Source organism: Monodelphis domestica, chromosome 1, assembly GCF_027887165.1.
Source record: "Monodelphis domestica isolate mMonDom1 chromosome 1, mMonDom1.pri, whole genome shotgun sequence".
NCBI classification, from domain to species: Eukaryota; Metazoa; Chordata; class Mammalia; order Didelphimorphia; family Didelphidae; genus Monodelphis; species Monodelphis domestica.
Genome location: NC_077227.1, coordinates 21,335,165 through 21,354,070, shown reverse-complemented (window position 1 = coordinate 21,354,070; position 18,906 = coordinate 21,335,165). Strand labels below are relative to the sequence as shown.

The window sequence follows — 18,906 nt, the reverse complement described above, 5'->3', positions numbered from 1 at the left end:
TATTATATATAATATACACAAACTTACGTGTGTATATATATTATTTTATATTATAGATATTTATATACATATTTAAAAGAAAATATGAGTGTAGATCACCTTCATTTTTTATTACATTCCTTCCCTAAGTCTCAATCAGAGAGAGAACCATTCCTTAGAAGAGAGAATTAGGAAAGAAGAAGCACAAAACAATTCAAGGAAACTAATAACACATGAACCCCTTTGGACAGTTACCGCAGCCCAACTGTCCACATTACCCCACTCCAAGTCCCCTCCTGCCCCACTTTATAGAAAGGAGGAGGATGGCATCTCCTATCTCTTCTTCAGGGTTAAATTTGGTCATTAGAATTACACAACATTCCTGTTTACATTGTATATACTGTAACTACTGTGTTTTCTGAATCTGTTTTTCATCACAAGTTCTCCCTTGATTCTTCCTGTTCTTTATCTTGTATGTTGTTTATCACTAATCCTCTTCTCAGTCATGTATGGACTTGGAAGGATCGCTTGATGTTGTCTGTGTCCACCATTCATTCTACATATTCTGTTCATTCAAAACATCCATTTTGGAGAATACGGGGTTAAGGGACCTCAAGCGAGAAGAAACCTTGGAAATCCTTTAGTCTAGTCATTGTCAGTGGAGTCTAGGACCTCTGGGAAGGGCATCCCCTGGACCTTTTCAGAGAGCCCAAGAGGTCAAAACTATTTTTGTAATAATATGAAGATTTAATTTCTAATGTGGCAAACACATAAACAAAAGCTCTTTGGAGGGTCCTCAAGAATTAGTAAAGGCAAAAAGGGGTCCTGAGATCAGAAGGGTTTAGAACCACCAATATAGTCCAAATGGTGATTTTATAGATAAGGAAACTAAGGTACAAGGACAAATCACTGAACCCCATGATCCTCACTTTTCTCACATGTAAAATAAGGGGATTGGACTGAGGATTGATAATCCTTCCAATTAGGCAATCTGTGTTCTTATAGTCATTTGATCAAATTCATATTAATGGAAGTAGAGTAAGATAATTCACATAGTAAACATTAAGAAATTAGCATGTTTGAAAACAAGGCCCAGAGACAAGAGGTCCTGGGTTCCAATCTAGATTTAGACACTTCCTAGCTCTGTGACCCTGGACAAGTCACTTAATCTCCATGGCCTAGCCTTTACTATTATTCTGCCTTAGAATCAATATTTAGCATTACTTCTAAGACAGAAGCAAGCAAGGAAGGAAGGAAGAGAGAGAAAGAGAAAGAAAGCAAGAAAGTAAGCAGGCAAGAAAGAAAGAAAGAAAGAAAGAAAGAAAGAAAGAAAGAAAGAAAGAAAGAAAGAAAGAAAGGAAGGAAGGAAGGAAGGAAGGAAGGAAGGAAGGAAGGAAGGAAGGAAGGAAGGAAGGAAGGAAGGAAGGAAGGAAGGAAGAAAGAAAGGAAGGAAGGAAGGAAGGAAGGAAGGAAGGAAGGAAGAAAGAAAGAAAGAAAGAAAGAAAGAAAGAAAGAAAGAAAGAAAGAAAGAAAGAAAGAAAGAAAGAAAGAAAGAAAGAAAGAAAGAATGGAGGAAGGGATGGAGGAAGGGATGGAGGAAAGAAGGAAGGAAGGAGAAAAATGAAATGAACTTACCATGTGCCCTGAATCATGATAAATGCTGGGAATGCAGTGATAAACAAAGCCATGGTCCCTACCCGCAAGGAGCTCACATTCTAATGGAGGAGAGAACTGCAAATAAGGATGCAACTACAAGATATAAACAGAAGGTCATCATCAAAGGAAGGAATTGGGGGGGGGAAGGGTGGTATTGGGGATTGACTGAGGAAGTCTTCCCTCCAGAATGTAGAATTTGAGCTGAATCTTGAAGGTATTCAGGGAATCTGAGAAACAGTGATGAAGCAGGAAAACATTCCAGGTAAGGAAGACAGTCAGAACCAAAGCACTGAGTCAGGAGATGGAGAGTTGAGTTTAGGAATGGCAATCTGGATGGTAGAACATACGGAGAGGAATCAAGAGGGAAAAGGTTAGAAAGGCTGGAAGGGGCCAGCCAGGCTGTGAAGGACTTTGGATGCCAAAGAGAGGGTTGATATTTGAGTCAGTGGCAATAGGGAGCCACCAGAGTTTATTAAGGAAGGGAAGGTGACACAGTTGGCCAAGTCTGCACATTAGGAAAAAATTGGTCCCCAGGCTCCAGTGCCTCCAGGGCAGGGCTCCCAGTCTTGTTGTTCTTCACTATTTCAGGTCAGCCATGCCAGGGGAGTGACAGTCTCAGGTTTGCAGGTGCAGGAATAGGCTCCTTGCGGCCAGACCTCCTGGATCTACAATAGGGAACTCAAGGGAAGCCAGCTCCAGCTCGGCACACCTGCCCCGTTCCCCCTATGTCAGGTCAGAGCAGCAGCTGGCATGTGGATGGCCAGCTGGCTTGCTTTCCAGCATCTAGGTCAGACTGGGTCAGGATGTATAGTGCTATCTGGGATGAGGAGGGCAAGGAGGATGCTACGGCCAACTGCTCATGGACTCACTCGAGATGCAGCCGATGGACAGGGTGCCCAGGCAGAAGGGACCCCTGGCTGCCCAATGGGGGGGGATCTGGGTCACATTTAGTTAGAAAGTCTAGGATTTCAGAACCTCTGGCAGCCCCTTAGAATCGTTAGGTGCGTTCTGGACATTTATAAGTGGGCGATTAGGATGCTCGTCCTTCTTCTGGAGTTCAGAGCCTGCTCAGGGGCTTGACATCGCCTTTTTTTGTAAGATGCCAGAGATAATGAAGTGACAATGGAGCCAGATATCATTTTTCATTGGGAGGTAAAAATATTTTGACTTCCACTTTGGCTTTGCAGGCAGCTGAAGGGGGAGGCGCTTGGAATAGTTCTCATTCCATGGAGCCACATGTTCTCCTCTATTGTGAACCCTTGTCAAGATTGTTAAGACTTGCCTTTCAGAGGCAAAGCTTGGCAATATTTCTGTTATCTTTTTGTTTTGCTCCCTTTGCACTTGTGACTTCCCCCCAGCATTCCTCTCTGTCTCCCTGGAACAGTTCAACTGTAAGTCTTCTAAGAGGCATCAACCCTAGAGAAAGACCATCGGTCATAAGCTCCTACCACATGCTAGTCACTGTGCTGGGTGCTGGGGATTCAAAGCAAATAAGACATTATCTCTGCCATCAAGGGCCTTCTCTTCTAATGGGGAAGTCAACATTGTAGGCGCAGTTAGGTGGATTGAGAGCCAGCCCTGGAGATGGGAGGTCCTGGGTTCAAATCTGCCCTCAGACACTTCCTAGCTGTGTGACCCTGGGAAAGTCACTTAGCAAGTTGTTTGTCCCTTACTGCTCTTCTGGCTTGGAACCAGTGCACAGTATTGATTTTAAGACGGAAGGTAAGGGTTAAAAACAAGGAATGAAAGTCATCTTTTTTTAAGTTCACAGACTCTAGACTAAGAACCCCTGATGTCTAGCTGGGCACAAAACATGTCCAGTCCTAGCAGCCAGGGGAACAAGCAATGACTTCAAGTGGAAGGCGATGTTGGAGATGAGTCATGATGGAAACTGGGATTTCCAAGGGGCAGATGAAGGGAAGTGCTCACCAAGCATGAAGGGCAGCCTGTGCAAAGAGATGGGACATGGAAATGGAGCCATGGCAAGGAGAGTCAGAAGGCGGCTCTTGTTGGGCTGAAGAGTGCACGGGGTGGGTGGGGAGTCATGTATACATTCACTCAGGGAGACAACACACACACATAGAAGTATATACAAGATATACTTAAGTGTAGCCACAATATATTAAAAATAAATATAAAGGAATTAAGAAAGGGAAAAAATAGTAGCAAAGGAGATCAGGAAGGAAGTGATGCTTCCTTTCAAAGAGGTAGATTCTAAAGGGCAATGATAAGAAGGGATGGCACTCCTGGCATGGAAGACAGCCTGGGCAAAGCTATAGAGATGGGAAATGAAATGTTGGTGTGAGGATCTTTCTTTTTTCTTAGATTACTAGTTTTTTAAGTGGTCATTCTCAAGGACCAGACAAAGTCATATTTGAATGTCATCTTACAAAGTGGACAACCTTTCTATCCAAAAATGAGACTAGGCAGTGCCTGGATTTCATGGAGCATGTCAGGGTATTTCATTTTAAGGAGATTATTTATGAATAAATCATTGATTCAGGATTTAATGTAATTTCATAGGCTTCCTACCACATGCTCTGCTGGAATGCAAGTCTTACCAAATACCAGTGTTTACTGGATCCTGGACCTCAGCACCCTTCCTCAGAAGTTATCCTCAAAAGGGGTGATGAAGGGCTTTATGACTGGGGATGCGGAAGCTGTCCTGTGATTTCGAGCCGAAAGGAAACTCAGAGGCCAGCTAGTCTAAAGCCCTCATTTGACAGATGGGCAATCTGAGGCTGAGAGATCTTAGCCGACGTGCCCGCAGCCAGATGAGTCGTACCAGCCCCTTCCTACCTCGACATGTAGCATTTTGCATCCTGACAGTCATTTCTCCAACAAGCGTTAGAAGATGGTTTGGAATCACTTTCGCCAGGGACCCTTACAGATCAGGTCAGCTTTCTAGCTGGTTGTGGAAACTGTCTAAGTGTCTTCTGACCAGAGGCAGAGGGATGGCCTGGATGAACCCTGAGCAAAGCCCTAGCCAGGGCACCAGTATTCTGTGGAGAGTGGAGGTTGCCTGGGGAGGGATGAGGGTCTGCTCACTTCGAAACTAACCTGAAATCTTGGAGTTTCGAGCCATAGAACTTGCTTCTGGATTTCTTCTCTCCTCCATGTCCAGTGTATCACCAGTGCAAAGATGGAACTTGGTTCACTGGAACTGATCCCCCCAAAAGGGGACACAGAGCTCTGGGTCTGGAGTCCAGGGAATCTGAGTTCAAATCTGGCCCCTGATATTTGACCCCTCTGACAGCTATCTCATCTGTGAAAGGAAGACAATAGGATCAAATTAGCACCTTCCACAGCAGGTTGTTGTGAATATATATAATATAGGTGACTCAGTGGATTGAGAAACAAATCTAGAAGTGGGAGGTCCTGGGTTCAAATATGACCTCAGGAACTTCCTAGGTGTGTGACCCTGGGTAAGTCACTCAATCCCATGGCCTAGCCCTTACTGCTCTTCTGCCTTAGAACCAATATACCATTTTGATTCTAAGATAGAAGGTAAGGATTTTAAAAACTAAATATATAATATATATATAGATGCAAACATATTTATATGCATCATTTCACAAAGCTTAGAATCCTCCATAAATGCTATCTATTATTATTATTATTATTATTAGTCCTAGAACCTTATTCTCTGCTGATAACTCCTGAATGGGAAGAACTCTTGAGACACACATTTGGACATAGTATTGGTTCTAAGACAGAACATAAGGGTTTAAAATGTTTTTAATTAAAAAAACATACAGCATGGAGTCAGAAAACACTGTATTCAAGTCTCGGTCCACTCCCTTGGGCAGGCTTTGTAATCCTGAATAAGTCACCCAGCCTTTGAGTTCTCTGGACAACTCCAGGACTAATACCCAGTTCCCATATGCATTGGTAGAGGGAATTTCCTCACCGGGAGTCCTCAATGCCAATGAAATTCGAGATCTGACCCAAATCTTTTTAAAGGATAACTTGTCTTTGTGCTTCTGGTGTCTCGGGAGCTTCCAGATTATTGATTGTTGTACACTGAAAGCAGCTGAGGATGAAACGGGAGTATAGGTGGCTTGATCTTGAAGTCAACAGTTAAATGAAAAATGTACAGGTGTGTCTGACTTCACTTGGTGAAGTTGCTGTCCAAAGTTTTCTGTCTAAAAACAGAGTCCCCGAAAGCTCGTGACCATGAGAAAATGTCAGGAAATTAAGCTCTAGTGTTGGTTTTGTCTGGTTGAAGAGTTCACACCTGATTGTCTGATCCCTACAAGCCCAAGAGACCATGGAGGGTGTTGACGAGAGCGATGACACCTTCATTGCAACAGTTTCATTGGCCAAGTGTGGGTCTGCTTGAGGGGAGAGCAAGAAAAAGCCAAGAAGTTTTAGGCATCCCTCCAAGGGGCTGAAAAGCTCCAAAGTGGGTGCCATGACATGAAGGATTTACTAGATGCACATAATTCTCTGAGTTCCAAGTGTTTCCCCAGCCTGGTGGGGAATCTTTATCCCCTGTGTCTCTCTCCCCAACCAGCCTAGGTCATTGTGGATTTAAGGTTGTTTTCACCTGTGAAATCACATTTGGGGCTCCTCAGCCACTCACTCTCCTTGTTTTTTACCTGTGAGTTGGCCCCATGATTTCTAGCTTGACTGCCACTGGGAAACTATTATGAAGAAATGTACATAAACTCAGGTTACATCCATTCATTATTGTAATCATTCAACAAATCAATTTAGTGTGTGTGTGTGTGTGTGTGTGTGTGTGTGTGTGTGTGTGTGTGTGTGTAGTGCTTAGAATGGAGCTTCTTAGCATGGTTTTGCAGATACATTTCAAGGACTCAATGTGAGTGGAAAGAAATTCCATTTATTCAATATAAGTGGTTTACTTTGCAATCATATGCATTTTATTTTGTCCATGTTAATCCATTCCTCTTTGAAGAGACCCTTAGATTTCACCAGTTGACTAAAGTGGACTCACAAGACACAAAAAAATGTTTATGAAACCCTGACCTAGATTGTGTCAAGGAAGCATTCACTTTTGCATTTCAACTTAGAGTCAGAAGGGGCTGAGACATCATCTATTCCAACCTTCTTGTTTGTTTGTTTTTTAAACCCTTACCTTCCATCTTGGAATCAATACTGTGTATTGGCTCCAAGGCAGAAGAGTGGTAAGGGCTAGGCAATGGGGGTCAAGTGACTTGCCCAGGGTCACACAGCTGGAAAGTGGCTGAGGCCAGATTTGAACCTAGGACCTCCTGTCTCTAGGACTGGCTCTCAATCCATTGAGCTACCCAGCTGCCCCCCCCCAACCTTCTTGTTTTACAGATGAGGAAACTGAGATCCCCAATGGTTTGGAGGGCTGCCCATTAGTAGCAACTGGAACAGTTGGTATTTGAAAACCTTCTGATTGTAAATTCTGATTCTGATTCTAAATCTATCCTCCACACCATGCTTCATCCTTTTATTCATTCCATAAATTCAACATTCAGTGTTTTGAAGAGTTTATTATGGAGGCAGTTAGGTGGTTTAGTGGGTAGAAAACCAGATCTGGAGATGAGAGGGTTCAAATCTGAACTCAGATTCTTCATGGCTGTGTGATCCTGGGCAAGTCACTTAACCTCAATTACCTAACCCTTACTGCTCTTCTTCATTGAAATCAATACTTAGATAAGATAGAAGGGTTAGAGGGAAAAAAGTATACTATAGGAGAAACATGGGGCAAGGTACTGCAGGAGAGAGTACCTTATGGAGATAAGACCAGATCACTGTGCTCCTAGGGCTTTGAGAGAGGTAGAAGGAGGAAGGAGCAATGGAGATGACTGGAATAAACTATGCTGGTGATAAGAGCTTTAGAGCCTGTGAGACAGAGTTAGAGGCCAGGAAGATAAAGCATCTTACCTTCTGGATTCTGCTAGGAAGCCCAGAAGGAAATAGGTCAGAGCCCTGTTGAATAATACATGAAAACTTGTTTTAAAGTTTCAGATTAACCTTTGTTGATCTAAACCAATTTAAACACAATGAGGGAAGGCCTTGCCATTTTTAATTGCTCTGGGCACTCCTTCTCCATTCTTTCTCTTGCTTCCTTTCCAACCATTTCCCTCTCCTGTGAAGGGATTTTTTTTTTTTTGGCCAACAAGGCCATCACAGCTGTATTTCTTGAGATCCTTGGCATCTCCAAAATAGGGGGAAGAGAAGCCTTCCAGGAGTCAGTGGGCACCAAACCAACTTTTTCACTGGACTCTTCCATTATTTTTATAGCAGGAAAAATGTATTTTTGTGATTGTTCCTGGAAAGTGTGGAATGTTTTGTATACATAAAACACATGCAAATAAAGTCTGTTGATTTCTCCCTGCCCACCTGTTAAAATTATTTAAACAGTTCCTTCTAGCAAAGAATTGTTTGATTTCTTTGATGAAGCTATGTTGGGTTAGGGTTATTCTCTCTCTGGACTCAGCTCACTGAATTTTGAAATTGTTTCTTCCTCTTTTACAACAAGAAACTCTCAGGCATTTAGGCTTTGGAGGTGAGCCATCCATCCCTAAATGGTCCTTTTCTTTCAGGATAGTACAAACTGACTTCAAGGATCTGTAAATTCATGATTCAGTAGAAAAGACACAGGCTTTAGAGTCAGAGATCTCGGATTTGAATCCTGCCCCTGATACTTACTAGCTGTTGTGTGAGTGACTTTGGGCAAGTTCCTTTATAATTCCTACAATTTTGTGTTCTGACCTGTAAAATGAGGAGTTTGGATGAATGGGCTCTGAACTCCCTTCTATCTCAATGTCTCTGAACTTCTCTTAAAAGACAATCCTATCTGGAGGGTATTTCCTTCTTTGATGAATTCTCAATGACTTTAGGAGTTGCTATGATTACAAATGTCATCAAAATGGTAGACCTTCATTAAGCTTTGTTCCTAGCTAGAGTGGTCCAAGTCATGTCAACAGCCAGGGTGACCCATAGCCAAGTCGTTTTAGCTCAGTATAGAGCAGAGCTCTATAGCTAGAGCTGGCATTCCACTGTGGAATTAGCCTCAGGATCCATAAATCCAAATTGTTCTTCAGGTCCTTCCTAGCTGTGTGACCTTACACAGATCACTTACCTTCTCTGGGTCTCTGTTGACTTATCTATAAATAAGAGGCCTGACTCTATGGCCTCTGAAGTCTTTCCAGCTCATGATCGTAACTTAAGAGTTGCCTCCATGTTCCCATTGGCTATCATCATACAAACCGGGAAAGTGCTTGAAAAGGAGGGTGAAACCTGAGATGAGTCTTTATCTCAGTGATTGATCGGGACCCAGGATCCTCTGCAGCCTGCCTTAGCATTAGGCACCATAGCTAAAGGATAGGAGTGGTTTCCAGTTTTATCACTGGTCCTCCAAAACCAGAGGAGGATCTTCCATCCTTCAGTCTCAAACATGGCGGCCGAGTAGAGGCTGTTTGTGGGAATCTGTACCTTTCAGGTATCATAAGTGTGGGGAGGATGCTCCCTGGGAGCCCGAATTCACCCCATGGATCCGGCTGGGTGCCATGCTTCAGGCTGATCCCACACTGGAGCAGCCAGCCCCACCAAGTCTTGTGCACTTGCGATCATGAACTATTGGAGCGTGCCCAAATCTCCTGACTCTGCGATCTGTTCATTCCAGCCTGGCAGGCTTCTTCAAGGATTTTCTTTTTGCCAAGCAGGATTCCAATCCTTAGAGTTCCATTTCTTGATCCTAGGAGGGATTTCTAAGTGGAGGCACTGGAACATGTTTCTTGTGTTTGGGGGTGGGGGTGGGGTACGGCTTCCTGCATTTCTTATCCCGTGCCTACACTGCAGCTTTTTCCTGGGACTTGTGCAGGCCTTGAACCTTGCTGCTATTTCCCCCTCCCATGATGAATATTCAGGAGCTGCAGTCACTGAGGGACTCAGGTGGCAGGGAGAGTAAGGTGATTGAAGCCAGCCCTCCATGAAAGCCCCAATCTCCATATTTGCCCACTCGGACCAGGGGATTCCACTCGCCATTGGCCCATTCTGGGGCCATGGGCTACAGCCAGAGAACGGTGCCGGGACCCTCCGATGAATCGGGCATCTGTTCGGCACGCCAACACGATCACATCTTTCTGTGTGATGTGTTGTAATAAGCATGTTGTTTTTCCAAAGACAAGGCTTTCTGTAATCCTCTCTCACCAAATGCCCTGGGATTGATAATTCAGCATAAAGGACGCACTGTTGGGACCAGCAAGGCATGCATTGTTTCCTCCATCATGCACCGGGGTCTCCGGAGCAGAGTGACATTTGATGCAAAGAAATGTCTTTAATTTTTCTGGTTACCATCAGCAGTTAAGCTAACGTCGGAACTGCTCCATTCTCTTAGAGGTTAAATGCTTCTCCGAGCAGCCCGGCAGGGATGGATAAATTGCAGCCCTGTCCTTTTTTCGAGGGTTTCTAAAATAGATTTTCAGAATCGGTGCTGGCTGCTGGCTGCTGCCTGTGTGGTGACTCTGGATTTTTTCTCCTACGGGGGAGCATCCTTTGCTGTGTTCCCCCTTCCGTGAGAGGACTTAGGCACTTCCAGCTGGTGGCAGGGGATACAGCCACAATCCAGCAGCCTTCTCTGTCCCAGCTGTCTTTTTCATTACGTTAAATGCATTACTATGGCTGCACCCTTTTGCGAAGGCTCAGGTAAAGGAAGGTGTAGGAGGAAGCCGGAGACCAGGCGTTTTTCTGCCTCAGCCTGAGCTTCAGCCAGCATCTCTGCCTGTCTTTTCAATGCCTTCCTGCTTCTGGCCAAAAGGACTCTTGTCAGGGATTGGAATGTTTCTGTGAAGCTGCTTAAAGGTGCCCGAGGAGATCACCTTCTCATCTTTCTTCTCCCTCCAAGGAAGCTCTGTCTTTAAGGATTTCTTAAATGCATTATGGCTCATGCAGCATCCCAGTTAAAGAAAAACAGGGATTTAGAAATCAATGCTGAAGAGGAGACTGAGAAAAAAAGGAAGCACCGAAAACGGTCCCGAGATCGGAAGAAAAAGGTATCTTTCCTTGGACCAGGGCAAAGAATCTTGCCTGGATTCCTTTGTTTTAATCTCCTCTTTGCATCTGGCAAAAGCATGGTGGGCTTTCTTTATTCTGGGGGAGGCAGCTGGGGCCAGCTGATCAGAGAGATGGTGGTCCACAGGCATGGGATTTGTAGGGAAATGGGATGCTTTATCTGATTGCTGGATGATTGCGGGGATGATGCAGACACTGTGTGTTCATTTCACATAGGAATTGTCAGGTTTCCATGACACACACACACGAAAAATGTGTTACAAGGGAATTAAAGTAGTTTCTCCATAACCATTTCAAGGTTAAATGTGCCGGATGGACCTGAGGGCTGAAGGGAAGGCTCTAAAGTTAGCCTTGCCACTTCTTGTGGGTCTTTCTCCATCTTTGTGCAGGAACTGTGTCACATGGGAGGGCTCCCCCCCCCCAACAAATCCATGACCTTATAGGCGTAGCAGAGAAGTCATTTCCTGCTTTGGGGCTGTTTTATTCTTATTTTCCCCTTTATTTTCTCGTTTTGCCCTGATTTCTGCAAGGTGTATGGGGTCAGAGAACACTGCAGCAATAGTAGGCGAGAAGGAACTTTCTTTTGTCGAATGCATGGCGAGATGACAGATGCTGCTCTTTCTCTCCTGGGTCGTTATCCTGAATGCAGAAATTTCTGTGGCCCATCGAGAGCTGCCTGACTAGAGGCTCTGCACAGCCTGGTGTGGGGTTTGCACACTGGGAGGCAGAGCAGGGTGGGGGCCTATTCTAGGTCAGGGGTGTTCTGTTACAATGGAAAAGTCCTTGTGGAGTGTCTGCCGGCTGCGCCCTTAACTCAGACACCTGAGAACCAGCCAGCCCCGGGCTGCTTTCGGCATCTTCCAGGGCGATTCCTCGAATGGCGCCCAAAGCCCATGCTGTGAATACAGACTTGAGGTCGTAAAGCATTTTTATGGGGCTTTGTGAGGATCCCCAAGGGACGGATCCTCTTCCTTGGCTCTGAGCGCTGGTGCGAGGCAGGCACTTGCTCAATGACACGTCCGTTCCTTTCAGCAGAGGGGCCTCCTTGGGGCTGTCCGCATTTGGCTGCCTCTTCTCCTTTGGTTTTCCGTCATGGTGGGAGCACACCCCACACGCGCATGGGGCGCCGAGCCCTTTTGTTCCACGCCGCGCGCACGTTAGGGGGAGGACTTGGAGGGCTGCAGGACGTTAAATATAGACTCGTTCTCCTTTCAGCGGAGACGCCAATGAAACTTTTGGAGGATATTCTTGGCAAAAGTTCAAGCTCGGATAGAAATATTCCTTGCCGAGCAGGTTTCACGGGGCCTTGCACGGCAGAGCTCATGAAATCCCCAGATCCTCTCCCGTCTAGTTCTAATTTTGTCGTGTTCTGTCGGGATGCGGCTGTGTCGCTATGGACCTGCCCCCCTCCCCCTGATTTATCACTGGGCTGCCGAAAGCTACAGGGTGATCCTGGATGCCCACAGGTTAGAGAAGACTTGTTGGCCAAGCCAGCCTGGCCATGCCGCTCTCCTTTGCTCTCCACCGGGCACTGTGGCCGTGCTTGGGTCCATGGCAGTCCAATGGGGGAGGGATGGGGTGAGAGAAGTTCCTGGCTTTGGGTAGCAGAAGCATATGTTCTAACGATCAAAATGCCTTGTTATCACTACCCCAGGGCACCGGCAGCCCGAAGAGGAGGGAGAGAAATAAGGGCTCCCCTCTCTGAATATTGTCAGGGTCCCCCCCACCCCAACATTTCTTTATCCTGGAATGTGTAATAGCCCCAAGAAGGAGCCCATGGCCCATGGCTGCAGTGACCTCCATCCCTCGCAATAACAATGCTCCTAAATACACCAGAATTTGGGGAGGGGGGGGGGTTTAAGGGCTTTAGGTGGGACATAGGATTAAAAGGAAAGGATGTGAAAACTGCAGGCTAATCCTTCCCCGTCGTTCTGTCCAATGGACGAGACCTCATTGCTTCTCAAGGGCGAAGACTTCAGATGTGCTTCCTTCCCCCTCATGTCCAAAAGAATCCTAGTGTCAATGGAGGGCGTTCTAGAGTTCACAGAATTGTACCCTCATTCGCTCCTTTTCTAAGACCTTTCCGGAGTCCCGGGGGACTGTTGGCTGCACTGAGGAGGAGGAAGGAGGACTCATGCCCTCACGTGCCCCTTTGCCGCAAGGAAGGGCTGCTGGTATCTATTGTGTAAGCCAGGACGCTCACAAGGCTATTGTCTGTGAGCAGAAGGGTCCTCTAGAGTCCTGCCATGAAGTGTTAGTGCAGAGCCCCGAAGGGGACCTCCTTGAGCATCTCTTGGATGCAGGAAGGCTGGGGAGCTCCAGGCTCCTGGAAGCGAGGCTGCTCAGCTAGGACTCTGGCCCCCCTGAGGCTGGGCCACCTGGCCACCAGCTATCAGGGATTCTTTGCCATAAACACCCTGCCTTTGTGCTGGTTTGACATTCAACCTAGAGGGCTTCTTTGAAGGATCGGGTGAGCCATGTGTGAGCTCTTGTGAAGATGCAGTGATGGCCCACAAACTTTCTGGAGTTAGACTAAGATGACTTGGAACAGCTGCTTGTCTTATTCTTGGCATTTCTCACTCAGAGAAGGCCCAACACAAGTGAAAATTGTACCATCTGATGGAAAAAGGGAATATTAATGGAACTCTTAATAGATTTGGGGCTTTTATTGCTAGCCTTTGTCTCAAAAAAGAAAGTCAATAAACATCCATTAAGTGTCTGTTGTATGCTGGGCATTAAGCTAATTATTGTTTACAATGATTCCAATAGTGGCACTTTTACGTTTGCAAAGCACCTTAAAAATATTTAAATAAATATAATTTGAGCCTTACAATAGCCCTAGGAAGTAGGTACTATTGTTATCCCATTTTTAATGGTAAGGAAACAAAAGCAAACAGGGTTAAGTGACTTGACCAGGGTCATACAGCTAATAATGATTTGGGAGAAGATTTGAACTCAAGTCTTCTTGATTCTGGGTTCAGCACTCCATACACTGTGAATGCATCCTGATTTCTCTAAGAAAAGTGAAGGTTTCTTCTTCTTTCTGTTATCTTATTTATTATAGATTGCTATAGTTGATGGTGTCAAGAAGAGCTATCTTTTTCTTTTTTTTAACATTATTTTATTTGGTCATTTCCAAGCATTATTCATTGGAGACAAAGATCATTTTCTTTTCTTCCCCCTGCCCCCATCCCATAGCCGACGCGCAATTCCACTGGGTATCACATGTGTTCCTGACTCAAACCCATTTACATGTTGTGGGTATTTGCATTAGAGTGTTCATTTAGAGTCTCTCCTCAGACATGTTCCCTCAACCCCAAGAGCTATCTTTTTCAAAGCTTAGTTGGAGTGTTGAAACAATGAGAATACTCCTGAGTTATAAGAAAAGAAGAGAACTCTGGGAATGGTCATGACTCTGGCTATGTGGTAATCTCCGGAGGGCAAGAAGTTGGTTTTACACCTTTTGGATCCACCATGCCAGTGTAGCCAGGGCCCTCAGGCACAGGAGATGCTCAAACCATGAACCCCTCCTTGGTGCCATTGGCAACCAGACCTTTCTACAAAGGAGGAAATTCTGTTCACTTCTGGTGCAAGGGAGTTTGCGTTCTTAAAGACAGTGGCGATTGGCATCAGTTTCCCCTTTTTTACAATGTGCACATTTCCCCATTTTTGGCTAAAAAATGTTTTTTTTGAAAGAGAGAGGGAGATTATGGACCTCATTGGAGTTTGTGCATCCTTCAAAGAAATGGCTGTAAGTAGCAGAGCAGGCTTTTTCTTGAAGGTGGTAGTTGATGTCAGAATGAATTTGGAGAGATTACATGATTTGTCTAATATCATGCAGCCAGTCAATGGCATTCAGTGCCATTTAATGAGCATTTAATAAATGTTTCCTTCCTTCTTTCCTTCCTCCCTCCTTCTCTCCTTTGTTCCTTCTTTCCTCTCTTCCCCCTTTCCTCCTCTCCCTCTCTCCCTCTCTTTGAACTGACTGTCATTCTCTCCTCTCTCACCCAACACAAATCTACCTTTTTATATTTATTTTTGATTGAACTTGTGATTTAACTGATGTCATAAATTCTCAGGGTGGCCATACCCTCCACCAATCCAATCAGCAACTTGACTGTAACTTGTAATCCTAGAGAGATGCTTGAGAACACTAAGAAGTGGAGTGATTTTCCTAGAGCCACATAACTAGTATATGATTGGAACAGAACTCGAACCCAGACCTTTCTCACTCCAGGGTTGTCTGTCTCCATCTTTAGAAATGCCTTAAGGCCACATAAGAAAAACAGAAACCCTTTCTGAAATTGTTTCAGGCGAACCAAAAAGAAAAACTAACCACCTTGACTACTGCGTAGAAGGTTAATAGGGACATTTCAGATTGGGAGGTGGATTGACCTTGCAAAGAGCTTTTCTCCCCGAAGTGCCACTGAGATAGAAGTGACCCAGGGATGACTGGCACCACTTCCTTGAGGAGGTGCCCATGAGTAAGCATTTTACTGAAGGTCACTCAACTAGGAGTTCGCTCTTTTGGACTTCAAGACAAGTTCGTGGCTTTCTGTACCAGGCAATTCCCAAATCAGTTTTGACCAGTCAGTCAACAGGGAATTAAAAGCACCTACTTACAAAGTGAAAAATGGACAATCTCTGCCCTCCAGGAGCTCCTTGGGAAAGCCAACACATGTGTGGAGAAGTATATGAAAAATAAATACAAATAAACATGAAGCCATTAGGGAGGGAGGCCACTAGTAGACGGGAGGCTCACAAAAGGTTTCTTGTTGGACAGAAAGTCCTCAACCCTGTCTCAGTCTGGGGTCCAAAGACCTCCCAAGTAGTCAGTCCATGGCTCGATTTCTGGGGGTCTGTGGACTTAGATTCTTTAAATGCCATTATTTTCACTCACTTTGGCTTTCTTTGTCAGCTCACTTATTTTATACATTTATGGAGACTGCCGAAGCGATCCATGACCCCAAAGAGTTTTCAAACCCCTGCCAATTTTTGAAGATAGTTTCCAAACTTTATCTTGAAGGAAGTGAAGGGGAGGTGAAGAAAGAAAGCATTCCGGGCATGAGGGACGGATGGCCAAATACAGAGAGGCAGGAAATGGTCCGTGTGTGAGAAACAGAGAGAAAGTTTGGTCATGTAGGGAGGGGCGTAACTTCTAATGAAACTGGAAAGATAATCATTAAGTGCTTATTAGTAATAACAATAATAGTTAACATTCTAGAGAACTTCATGGTTTCCAAAGTACCTTATTTGATTTCTTGAGATTCCACGATGTGTCCTATTCTGAGGAAGAGACAAGAAATATATAACCAATGGTTTCTGCCCTCCAGAAACTTAGCATCTGGCTGGGGGACAGACACAAAAACATGTCAAGCTATTGCAAAGAAAACCAAATGTTCTCCATTGTGGTAGATGAGCTATCGATACCGGAGGAAGTCAGAGAGCATGGAGAGCCAGTGGAGCCAATTGGAATAAGGAAAGCTTCTGGAGGAGGTAGGACTTGCACAAAGTCATGAAGGCTGTATAGGTTTGAGGGAAGAAGGAAGAAGGATGGGGTTTAGTCTAGGTAGAGAAGTAGAGGGAGCAAAGGACCAGGGACCATTAATCTATAAACCTTGATTTGTTATTGAGTCAATTAATTGTTTCTGATTCTTCATGATCCCTTTTGAGTATTTTTTGACAAAGGCCATTTCCTTCTCTAGCTCATTTGTCAAATGAAGAAACTGAGGCAAACACACAGGGTGAAATGATTTGTCCAGGGTCACACAATTAAGATATGGAATGGTATGTCATTTCCTTTTCTAGCTCATTTGACAGATGAGGAATCTGAGGCAATCAGGGTGAAGTGTCTCAAACCATATTTGGACTTGGGTCTTTCTGACCCTAGGGCCAACACTGTACTCCCAAGCTGTCTGTCAAGACTTTATTAGGTGCCAGGCACTGTACTAGGCACTGGTGATATAAAGACAGCAAGGACAGCCTACCTTCTCATGAGGGAAACAACATGTACTCATACAGACAAACAGCATATATTCAGAGCTAGTACAAAGGGATTTCATAAAGGAGGCATTTGTAGATGGCAGAAGCAAGAAAGGTCTTCAAGCTGAGTTTAAAAGGTAGTTGGGGATTCTAAAGAAGGCAAGTGAGGAAAGAGTGCATTCCAGGAATGGGGGGATCAAAGGTCTGGAGATGGAAGATGGAATTACTTGTGTGAGCAAGAAGCAGAAGGTCATTTGGGATAGACTGCAGGTAGAAGGAGAAGAGTGTGTAATGAGCCTGGAAAGGAATCAATCAGTCATGTCCTCTCCAGGGAATCGTGATGAGATCTGTCTGAAGGGAAGGGTTCATGTTGCTGAATAATTAAAGTCACTGGAGTTGGGGAGGTCCAGGCTCAAGAGTCTTAGAAATCAAGGGCTGAGGAAGAAATAGCAAGCCATCGTAGCTTCTTGGGTGGGGAAAAATGTTGAGTGCTTCAACAAAGGGCTGAAGTGTGTCTGACTTGTGATCATTGCTGGTACCAGAGATAACTGGGAAAGCCAGTGGCTCTGCCCCATTACCATTCATGAAGCCAGATTTTGGAGCCACAGGAAATGGCCTTTCAGATTGCTGGTTAGGAGCTCAGAGAGGGATGGAGGTGAGCTTTGGCAAATTGTGAAATAAGGCTGAGAAGGGAGACCAGGCAAGTTAAGTTGGAAGAACTAGGGTTTCTTAGGAAGGTGTGATGTTTAATGTGAGCAGTACCATCTACATTAATTCTCTCATTTTGTAGAAAAAAAAATAACTAAGGCACAGGAAGGCCAGATGGATCGCCCAGGGAAACAAAAGTAGCATGTACAAGGGGCTGGGATTTGGATCCAGGTCTTTGGCCCAGGGATCCATTGTTTTTTCTTCTGTACCACTTAGCAGAGGCTGTGTTCTTCCAAACAACAAGGAAATAAGTTCCTTGAGGGCAAGAACTCTTTTATTTTTGCACATTTGATTATACTGTCATTATTTCAAATAGATGAAAAGAAAGACAGACTAGTCAATAAAGGTCTGTGGGACCTGGTTCTCCAGGTGTTTACTGTCCCCTATTTCCACAGTCTTGCCTCATCTTGGAAGCGAAGCAGGGAAGCCCATGTCTCCACCTAGCTGGGAGGTAATCTCACTCTGAGAGACAGGGTGGGAGAGAGAAACAAATGTTGATTTGTTAGTTGGAAGTCTTACATCCAGAAGTCATCTCTGTCATTTACTATGTGGGTGACTTTGAATAATTCATGTTACCTCTCTGAGACTCAGTTTGCTCATCTGTAAAATGAGGGGATTGGACTAAAATGGTCTCCATGACCCCTTATGGCTCAAAAATCTATGAAACTGTGATTTACAAATGGAAAACAACTAAAGAAACCATTATTTATCAGCCCGTTTCTTTTCTAGGTACTCTGTGTTTTTATTATCCGTTCTTGTAGAAAACGTGGTTCTCTGGGCACTTTGTCAAAGAATGTTTCCAAGACCCCCATAATTATGCATTAGCCACTACTGGTGTGACAGCAAAGTCAGGAGAAGCCCAGCTTAGAAGCCACTTTTGCTTTTCTTCCTATTCCAAGTGTTTAGCACAGGGCTTGGGCACATAGTAGGTGCCTAACAAATGCTTGCCAACAGACTGACTGATGGACTGATCACATTATTTCAGATTCTTTTTTTTTTCATCTCAACACCTTTATGTCATTTTGGAAGAAATAGTTCTGAGTTCTCTTTCTATGGATTTCATTCTCATTAATTTCATGTTCACATCCCAAACAACAGACAGTATAAGGAGAAAATTTTGTGGGGAAAAGGGGAATATGTTATTGAATTTAAATTGCATTGACATTAGATTTAAGGGTGTTTGATGGTGCAAGACTATGAGAGGTATTTAGTCCTGTGATTTTTAAGGGTCCCTGCAATTTGGGATCTGGTTAACGAGAATATACTTTCTGATAAGTCCCGTCAAAATTCTTTTCCCTCCTTCTTTTCCATGAGATTTTTTTCCCCAAGCCATTCCTTGAATCCTCCATAGGGGATCCATTCAACGTGCTGTCGGACTAACTCTGATATCATCAGGATGACCGGTAGGCTGTGAGTTTTGAAGTCTAGAAGGCCAGACTTGAAATCAGGAAGACCTAGGTTCAAACCAATCCTACCTATATGATTATAGGCTCCTCTCTTCATTTCTCTGAGATATAGGCAAATCCCTAAGACTGTGAATTTGAATGTGTTGCTATTTGCCTTGTTGGA

At 44.5% G+C, this 18,906-nt stretch overlaps 1 protein-coding gene across 11 annotated transcripts in view; it reads left to right on the top strand.

The window, feature by feature from the left end:
* The window catches only part of ANK3 (ankyrin 3), a 754,092-nt gene that overhangs the window by 331,989 nt on the left and 403,197 nt on the right, over positions 1-18,906 (top strand). For 4 of the 11 annotated variants that reach the window (XM_056795847.1, XM_056795838.1, XM_056795826.1 and 1 more), the window contains exon 1: positions 6,782-10,628. The exons of 2 other annotated variants lie outside the window; for them this stretch is intronic. In XM_056795847.1, coding sequence (XP_056651825.1) covers positions 10,515-10,628 — 114 coding nt within the window. In that variant the 5' untranslated portion in view covers positions 6,782-10,514. Of the gene's footprint in view, positions 1-6,737; positions 10,629-18,906 lie in introns of those variants that run through there. 5 more of the 11 variants (XM_056795832.1, XM_007478282.3, XM_056795804.1 and 2 more) reach the window with 4 other exon arrangements.